The following is a 9203-nucleotide window of genomic DNA, read 5'->3' as shown; positions in this document are numbered from 1 at the left end:
TGTTTCAGTGCCGTTTGCCTTCGTGGTTCTGAAGGAGGACCTCCGTGACGCTCCGTCTGCAGTCCTGCAGCAGCTCAGAGATCTCGTCTCGACCAAGATCGCCAAGTACGCCGTCCCCGAACACTTCCTGGTAGGTCGCCGTCAGAGACGTGTCCCTGTGGGCGGGACTACTGCAGCGCGCACAGCGAGTGCCAACCAGTCGTACCGAGTGCGACGCTGTGAGCACACCTACAGTTTAGGTCGCAGTAGCTCAGGTGAACAGGCTCTACATTCTACAGACGTGTGATAAGTTAAGCTGCAGGTTTAAGTCACCTGACCACAGATCCAAGATGGCCGCCATGTCTCCACTTCCTCCAATGTTATGACAGCAAAGCCACAACATGCCAGACACCTGTGCCACCATCTTGTGCTTGCGATGTTGTTGTTGACCTGTTGGCATGTTGTGCTGTTAGCTTGTTAACTTGCTAGCTCCTCTATAATATTGTTAGCTTGTTAACTTGCTAGCTCCTCTATAATATTGTTAGCGTGGTAGCTTGTTAGCGCCTCTATAATATCGTTAGCGTGGTAGCTTGCTAGCGCCTCTATAATATTGCTAGCTTGTTGGTTCATTACCTTGTTAGTCTTTTTTCTTGTTGATTTGATAGCTGTTGGACTACTAGCTTGCTACTCTATCACTTAGTAACCGTATCACCTTCTAAGTTGACTAGCTTGCTCTCCTGTTAGCTTTTTCACCTGTTGGCTTGTTAATCAGTTAGCTTGCTCCTCTTTCGGCATCAGCCAATCAGAGCTCAGCGTGCCTCTCGTCTATCAGGTGGTGAAGCGATTGCCAAAAACTCGCTCTGGGAAAATCATGAGGCGCATCCTCAGGAAGGTTGCCATGGAGACGAGCGGCGACCTCGGAGACGTGTCAACCCTGGATGACCCGTCGGTCGTCATGGAGATCTTGGAGGCTCACGAGGCGTACAGGAAGCAGAGAAAAGAGGCGCAGAAGAAGAAGCAGTAGGAGGAGGTTTGAGAGCCAATGAGAGGAGGGACCCTGAAACATGAATAAATAAACATATAAAGTGGGTGTTGTCTTCCCATTGGCTCACAGGCCGGGGCTCCGCCTCCTCACCTGAGTGTCTGAACTCTTCACTTTGTTCTCAGTTTTTACACTAAATCTGTAAATTCAGCAAATAAAGTCAGGAATGTAAAATCAAATGAGAAAATTCAGCTTAATCTCAGAAATAGAACTCAGAGGAGAAACTGTTTAATTTCACCTGCCTGATCGTCTTCACCTGATTTTTGATAAACTGATACAATTAGTTTAAAAATTAAAACAATTATTTTACACACGTTTTACAGATTTATGATCATTTGCTGCTGAAATTAAATCATATGAATGTAAATACACAAAAATAAACTTGTACTGATTAACACAAACTGCTGTCTGTTTATGTATTCATCCATCCATCATCTCTACACCTTCATCCTCACCAGGGTCATGGGGGGCGGAGCCTATCCCAGCTGACTCAGAGTGAAGGCAGGTTCACCTGGACAGGTAACCAGTCTATCACAGGGCTACACTTAGAGACAGACAACCAAGCACACTCACATTCACACCTACGGACAATTTACAATCACCAATTAACCTCAGCATGTTTCTGGACTGTGGGAGGAAGCCAGAGAACCCGGAGAGAACCCACGCTGCACGGGGAGAACATGGAGACTCCACACAGGAAGATCCCGGGTGTCCTCACCCATATGACTGCATCCAATTACATAAAAAACAGCAAAGTACAATTTTACCCTTTTTTAAATTTTGTTTAGTGCTAAAAGTGTAGAAAAAGCCCTAAACTGTATGAAACAGTCACATCTGTACGTGTGTTTATAATTTTCATTTTCTATATTTTCTATTTTTCTGTTGATCGTCGTCGTTCTGATCTTCTGTCGTCTGCTGACAGGATTCATCGCTCTCTTTTTTACATTACTTAAAATGTAAATCTTTATTTTTTTAGCTTTTAAAATTGTTTTATTTTGTTTTAATGTTCAACTGATTTTTTTATCTCCACATTTTGATTAAAATAGAATTCTATATATAAAATAAATCTGTGACCTCCGTCCAGCAGGGGGCGACACGCGGACCTCCGACCGTCAGAAACACACAGTGAGCCGGCACTGATCCGGCTCAGATCCGGGTCAGATCCGGGTCTGGGGCGGCTCTGCTCCGCGGTGAGATGTGTGATCAGCAGCAGCTTCTGCTCTTCGTCCTGCAGAAGTTCAGCTGCAGAGCAGCGACAGAAGTCTGCAGCAGAATCAGACTGAAGACAAGCAGCAGCGACATGGAGGTACAGCCTGTAGTACTGCAGTAGTAGTAGTACTGCAGCACTAGTACTGCAGTAGTAGTTTTTATTTCACTCATCAACCCTCAGGTTCCTCAGATAATAAATATTGTTCATTTTCACTTTGTTTTATTTTTTTCGACTATTTCAAAGAGTTTTAGAGTTTTTTGTTATTTTCATAGTTTTTATTCTCTTTTATTTTTCCTAAATTTTAAAGTTGTTTGTAAATGTTGATGCAGGAGGAGCTGCAGGCGCTGATGGAGGAACTCTGTGAGACTCTGTTGCAGCAGCTGCAGCAACTGCTGGAAGGAAAACTGCAGCTGCAGGACATTAAAGATGGTGAGACGCAGTAAACCTGCAACACAAACCCTCCACAGGGCTGTAGTACGAAACCAGAGCAGTGGGTCAGCAGGTGTGTTGAGCTTAAAACCAGAGTTCTCANACACACCTGAACACACACCTGAACACACCTGAACACACACCTGGAAACACACCTGAACACACACCTGGACACACCTAGAAACACACATGGACACACACCTGGACACACACACCTGGACACACGGACACACACACCTGGACACACACCTGGAAACACACCTGGAAACACACTTGGACACACACCTGAACACACACCTAGACACACACCTAAACACCTGGACACACACCTGGACACACACCTGAGCACACACCTGAACACACACCTGGACACATGTTTACTGAAACATTGGATGACGATGAACCAAACAGCCTCCGTCAGGTGTTGTTTCTGAACAGGAAGTCAGACAGGTGAAGCACAGCGGGACTTGTCAGCGCCGCTCTAAGCACGTGTTGTTGTTGTTCAGGCTCCAGAGAGGACGAGTCCAGCTGTGGGCGGCCGCTCGGCATCAGAGTCGGACCCAACGGGACTCTGTTCGTAGCCGACGCTTACCTGGGTGTGTTCGAGGTCAACCCCACCACAGGTGAGTCTCCACACCTGCCTGTCCATCTGGAGCACAGAGCTCTTTCTTTGCCTCCTCCGTCGAACTTCAGTGTCTTTGTTGTTGTTTTATGTCTTTCTCAGGTGAGGCAATCCGATTGGTTGCTGGCGGTCAGGTGGTGGGCGGCAGGCAGCTGTCGTTCATTAATGACGTGGCGGTGACGCAGGACGGAAAGAAGCTGTACTTCACCGACTCCAGCAGCAGGTGGCAGCGCAGAGACTACCTGAACCTCATCATGGAGGCCACCGCTGACGGCAGGTACGAAGCCCCGCCCACCTGACCACCAGGTGATTCACATTAAAAGCCTCTTGGCAGCTCACAGCTCCTTGTTTCAGAGTTCTGGAATTCGACATGGAGACCAGAGAGCTGACCGTCGTCATGGAGAACCTGCGATTTCCAAACGGCATCCAGCTGCTGCCGGACGAAGAGTCGGTGCTGGTGGCAGAGACCACCATGGCCCGCATCCGCAGGTAACCCACCTGACTCACCTGATGTGGACAGATCATTTATCACCTGACTCGGATCCTCTCCATGTTTGGTCTATGACGAGTTACACAACGCGCACTGTTGCCACGGAAACAGGCTTCCTGTGCTGTCAGCCTGTTTTCCTGAAGTCAGGCTGATTTTAGATTTTACAAGGAGGATGGCGCCCCCTGCTGGACTCTGTGTGTCCTGCTGGCTCTGGTTTCAGGATCCGGCCCGTTATGTAAGCGTGTCTGTGTGAGAGCTGCTGCGGTCCTCACAGAGGCAGGAAGGCGTGTGTGCATGCGTCGGGTCAGTGGGAGGTGTTTGGGTTCATTTCCATCCTGAACACAAATGGTTCCTCTGCTCAGCTCACATTCAAACGTTACAGTAGAAACCACCAGAATCATGAAACGGTCAGACAGGGAACGCCTTCTGAGGTCATAGAGACGTCATGCAGCAGAGAACTGGTGAAGACGTTCTGGGTGGTTCTGCTGAACTGGACTCATAAACACCAGAACTGTGCGGGAACAGGCACACAGAAGCAATGAAATGGTAACGCTGTAAAACATGACATATGTTCTTTTGAATTCAGTGAGATGAATAGAAAACAAATAAAAAGATTTTAAATACTAAGTATACGTATAAATATTAAATAAAAGAAATATAATAAACAGTCAAATGAATAATGAAAATTGTGAAAGACATGGATCAGAGCCGATCAAAGCGATTTTAACAGACTCATATTAAACCTCAATTTGATCCTTTGTTTACTTCTGCTTTCACACAGGAGTTATTAAAGCAGAGCACAGTTTGTGGCAGGATGCAAGTTAAAATATGCCTTTAAACCTGATATATGCAACATAATTATCAACAGCACCAAACATATCAGACATTTGTTTAAATTTGTAAGGTCTACATCCGACTTTGTTAAGCGCTACCTGATAACGTGTTGTAAACTGCGCTATACAAATAAAATAGAATTGAATTTGTTCTGTGCTGATGTTCTATCTGTCACTGAAAAGTAGGAGCTGTGGTCCAGTTGATCCCAGTTTATTATGAACTCATGAGTTCTAGTTGGAGCCTCAACATCCTACCCTCTAACTCTACATCTACCCTCTNAAGACACTCAGGTGGAGGTCAACAGCCAATCAGACGTTCCAACAGGTGGCAGCCAATCAGAGCAGGGTACTGCGGCGTGCACTGGGCGGAGCTTCAGCTGCAGCATCTGCAGCAGCAGCTTCTCCAGAAACTCCAACCTGCAGGCTCACCTGCGCGTCCACAGCAGAGAGCGTCCGTTCACCTGTCGTGACTGCGGCCGCGGCTTCTCCGCCCGCAGCAGCGTGCGCGTCCACCAGCTGACGGTGCATCGCCGGCAGCGCCCGCATAGCTGCAGCCACTGCGGCAACGCGTTCGGAACCCGCAGCCACCTGCGCACCCATCAGGCAGCCAGGCGGCGGCCGCTTGTGTGCGCGTCCTGCGGCCAGACTCTGGCGGCTGCGTGTGTTTTCAGGAAGCACCAGCTGACGTGTCCGAAGGCCGGTGAAAGGTTCACCTGCACCGAGTGCGGGAAGGAGTTCTCCAAAGCCAGCTCCCTGTCGGCGCATCGCAGAGTCCACCTGAGCCACAAACCCTTCACCTGCTCCACCTGCGGGAAAGGCTTCACGGCGCGTCGCAGCGTCCACGTGCACCAGCTGACCGTCCACCGCGGCCTCAAGCCGTTCAGCTGCAGCGTCTGCGGGAAGGCGTTCAGTCAGCAGGGCGGCCTCAGAGCGCACGAGCGCACACACAGCGGCGAGCGGCCGCATGTGTGCGAGCAGTGCGGCCGCAGCTTCTCCAGCAGCAGCAGCCTGACGGTGCATCGCCGCGTTCACACGGGAGAGAGGGCCTTCAGCTGCGACACCTGTGGCAAGGGCTTCAGCATAGCGGCCAACCTGCGGCGGCACCGGCTCATCCACTCGGGGCACCGGGCGTTCAGCTGCGACGTGTGCAGCCGCAGCTTTACGCAGGCCGGACACCTGAAGGCGCACCGCGCGCTGCACGGCGAGGGCTGGGCCTTCATCTGCAACGCCTGCGGGAAGGGCTTCAGACAGCGCGGCGCGCTGCTGGTGCACGAGAGGAGCCACGCCGGCATCAAACCGTACGGCTGCAGTAACTGCGCCAAAACGTTCTCGTCCTCCACGTCGCTGCGGCGCCACCAGCAGGTGCACAGTGGCCAAAAAGCGCACACCTGCCACGAGTGCGGGAAAAGCTTCAGCAGCAGCCAGGTGCTGAAGACTCACCTGCAGCTGCACGCCGGCAGCAAGGCCTTTTCCTGCGACGTGTGTGGGCGGAGCTACAGCTCGCTGAGCTACCTGAAGACGCACCGCCGCAGCCACTCGGAGGGGAAACCGTTCGGCTGCAGTCAGTGCGACAAGAGCTTCTCCACGCAGACCAGCGCCACGCTGCACCAGCGCACCCACAGCGGCGAGAGGCCCTTCATCTGCGAGGTCTGCGGGCGGAGCTTCAGCGTGTCGCAGAACCTCGTCAGACACAAACGCGTCCACAGCGGCGAGAAGCCGTTCGAGTGCGACGTCTGCGGGAAGCGGTTCAGTCAGAACAACAACCTGAAGACGCACCAGCTGGTCCACAGCGGACGCAAACCTTTCAGCTGCGCCGCCTGCAGCCGCAGCTTCACCGCCATGAGGAGCCTCCGGGAGCATCGCTGTGTCAGCTGACCCCGAACCCGAACCCGAACCTGACCCGAACCCTGCAACGCTGCAGGAAGTCATTGCACCGATTGTCAGTTCGTGAGTTTTGAACCTTCGAGCTCAGAAACGTTTCACATGAAGCCCAAAGATCAGACATAAGAGAGAAAATCCTGTTTCTGCTTTTGTTTGAACCAAAACCTGCAGATTCTCTGAGTCGGATCCGGTTCGATAGAACTTTATTGTTCTGCTTCTGAGGTGAACCCAGCTGCTGCTGAAGCTGCAGGAAGTCCAACAGAACCATCAGAGCTCATCTGAACTCCTCAGCTTCAGTTCAGGATTCAGGAGGAAACGGTTTCATCCTGAAGTCTTCACTGAGATGATCGATTGTTTTTGTTTCTTCTGAATGTTCCAGGAATGTTCCAGGAATGTTCTTCTTCTTCTTCTGCTGAGTTCACAGATCAAACTGAGAGAAGAAGCTCAAATAAAACTTCAGCTGTTCGACACATTTGGTCCCATGTTGTAAACATTACTGTTGTGTCACATTATTGATTATTGATCAGAAGCTCTCTGTGGAACTTCACTCTCATGATAATGATCGACCAGTTCGGAGACCAACTGAAGACGTTGCGTTGGTCTGATTCAACACGTTTCTAGTTTCAGTCCTAAATAAAAGCATAAAAATAAAGAATAGTTTCAATAGTTCCTTTTCCTAAAGGTCCGAGTTTTCACTTCAATAGTTCTGTTTTAATTTACGTGTTTATTCTGATTAAATGCATTTCTTCTGCTAGTGTTTTACATGAATGGTTTTTCACTTTTTGTTTTAGACGGCTCGGGTCGCTGTGTTTATTTTATTTGTGCTTTTTAATGTTTATTGACCGACTGTCTGCTGTGATGAAGCCTGTAGTTCCGGACTCCGCCAGCAGGAGGCGCGGGGCGGGGAGGCGCTCTGCGGAGCAGCCGCCGACGGACCAGCAAAGAAGAAGAAGAAGCGGCGTCTCCCGGGACGATGGTCGCTGCTGTGTCCGCTTCAGGCGCTCTGGTCCCGGATAAACCTCCACACACTGACCCGCTGCAGCGCCGAACCCAGAACCGAACCGAGCATAACTGATCCGAGTCCAGCATGAACGAAGCGGCGGGTCTCCGGTTCCGGAGGCTGCACAGACCGACGGTGATCACCGACGAGCTGCCGGAGCTGCGATACAAGGGAGCCGGGTAGGAACCGAGGCAGGGCCGCTTTCCGAGCACCGGGACCGGTCGGTACCGATCAGATCCGGTTATTGATCAGATCCGGGTATTGATCAGCGGCTTCCGGCCCGTTTAGCGACACAGAGTGAAAACAATAAATCTGCGGACAGACCGGAAGTAGTTTTGCCAAATTGTGTAATTTCTTAACAAACCCGGTTCTGATCCATGTTGTGGTCCTGTTGTTCATATTGTGGATCATTAAACCGTCCGGTACCTGCCGGTCATCAGGAAAAGTCCGAATACTTTCAGAATAAAAACCAGACAGAACCATGAAATGAACGGAATCTGAAGGTTTTCGGGTTTGTTTGTTTTTCACATTTTGAGAAAAAACAAATAAAATAATAAAAATAAGAGAGAAGCCCAGAGAACAGGTGAGATGTCCTCAGATGTAATCACGTGATGATATTTCAAAGTAAAAGTTGTTTTATTGAGTAAAAACGTTCATGTTTGTAGAATCAGGCTCAAAACGTCTGAAGGTTTGTTTTATTTCTGACAAACTGCTGAGAAATGTTTTGACTATTAATCTTAAATGTTCCGAAGACAAAGTCCAAACAAGTTTGTTTGTTTTTAAGAAAGTTATTAAAGATTAAAGACAAACATGATGAGGAACGAGCCAATCAGATGCTCTGTAGCAGCTGAACCAGGAAGCATCCAGCCAATGGGGTCGCTGCTCTGACTGATTCATTCCAGTCTGATTCTGGATTAAACTAGTTCCTCATCAGCGGACTCAGGATTTTCACAATAAAAGCCTGAGCATCTTTCTCACACTGTTTCCTGTTTGTTCTCCAGAACCTACAGCAGTAAAGTGTTCCAGGTGACGCTGGTGTCGCTGGGCGGCTTCCTGCTGCTTCCTCTCCTCGTCATCATCCTCATCCTCGAGTCTCCCATTCAGCCCGAAGTCTTCAGGTCAGCAGCGTGTCCTAGTCGGGCTCTCCAGGTTCTGAACGTGGCCGCTGAAATACATTCAGCACAAACACAGAAAGCAGTTTGTGTCCCTGAAGATAAAACACGTCCCAGCTCTGAGCAGAACACCAAGACGTGATGGTTGATCTTCTCCAGCAGCAGATTGATTCTAAAAATAGATCCAGACAAAAACAAGATAACGTTGAATCAGTCAACGATGAAGTCACAGCATCCACAGAAAAGAGCTGTTTATGAACGTAAACGGTAAAGTTGAGAAAAAAATGATAATGACCAGGACCATAGGAGACGACCTGAAGATGAGCATCGTGTTTAAAACGAGGTCGTCACCGTGAGAGGAAAAGTCCATAAATGTAGAATTATAAGTTTTATTATTTACAGACTGTTTTTGCCAAATGCAGGCAAAAGTCTGAACAAAGAGACGAAGAAAGTCTGAGATAAAAATACACAAACAAAAAGGACATTTGGAGAAAGTCATTTAAAAAAGAATATATTTGCAATATTTTAAGATTGAACTTACTAACTTTTGTAAAATATTTTTATTTCACCCTGTTACCCCTGTTGCCCCCATTGCCCCTGTTGCC

General features: G+C 49.0%; 4 protein-coding genes across 4 annotated transcripts in view; all 4 read left to right on the top strand.

The window, feature by feature from the left end:
• acss1 (acyl-CoA synthetase short chain family member 1) overlaps positions 1 to 1422 on the top strand; it is a 19884-nt gene extending 18462 nt beyond the window's left edge. The window contains exons 11-12 of the mRNA XM_008298322.1: positions 5 to 130; positions 812 to 1422. Coding sequence (XP_008296544.1) covers positions 5 to 130; positions 812 to 1003 — 318 coding nt within the window. The 3' untranslated portion in view covers positions 1004 to 1422. The remainder of the gene's footprint in view (positions 1 to 4; positions 131 to 811) is intronic.
• Positions 1423 to 2321: 899 nt separating this feature from the next.
• apmap (adipocyte plasma membrane associated protein) overlaps positions 2322 to 9203 on the top strand; it is a 16111-nt gene continuing 9229 nt past the window's right edge. The window contains exons 1-5 of the mRNA XM_008298321.1: positions 2322 to 2327; positions 2561 to 2670; positions 3147 to 3283; positions 3385 to 3559; positions 3637 to 3771. Of these exons, the coding sequence (XP_008296543.1) occupies positions 2322 to 2327; positions 2561 to 2670; positions 3147 to 3283; positions 3385 to 3559; positions 3637 to 3771 (563 nt within the window). The remainder of the gene's footprint in view (positions 2328 to 2560; positions 2671 to 3146; positions 3284 to 3384; positions 3560 to 3636; positions 3772 to 9203) is intronic.
• LOC103369568 (zinc finger protein 160-like) lies at positions 3945 to 7153 on the top strand. Its single transcript, XM_008298316.1, has 2 exons — positions 3945 to 4007; positions 4897 to 7153. Exons 1-2 carry the CDS (start codon positions 3945 to 3947, stop codon positions 6478 to 6480), a joined length of 1647 nt encoding a protein of 548 aa, XP_008296538.1. The 3' UTR covers positions 6481 to 7153.
• On the top strand, positions 7331 to 9072 carry LOC103369565 (adipocyte plasma membrane-associated protein-like). Its single transcript, XM_008298312.1, has 2 exons — positions 7331 to 7665; positions 8488 to 9072. The coding sequence occupies exons 1-2, from the start codon at positions 7574 to 7576 to the stop codon at positions 8738 to 8740; spliced, it is 345 nt and encodes a 114-aa protein (XP_008296534.1). The 5' UTR covers positions 7331 to 7573; the 3' UTR covers positions 8741 to 9072.

The sequence above is a fragment of the Stegastes partitus genome, unplaced genomic scaffold, assembly GCF_000690725.1.
Source record: "Stegastes partitus isolate 25-593 unplaced genomic scaffold, Stegastes_partitus-1.0.2 Scaffold1304, whole genome shotgun sequence".
Lineage (NCBI taxonomy): Eukaryota > Metazoa > Chordata > Actinopteri > Pomacentridae > Stegastes > Stegastes partitus.
Note: the sequence above shows the minus strand (reverse complement) of the source record. Positions and strands in the feature narration are given on the sequence as shown.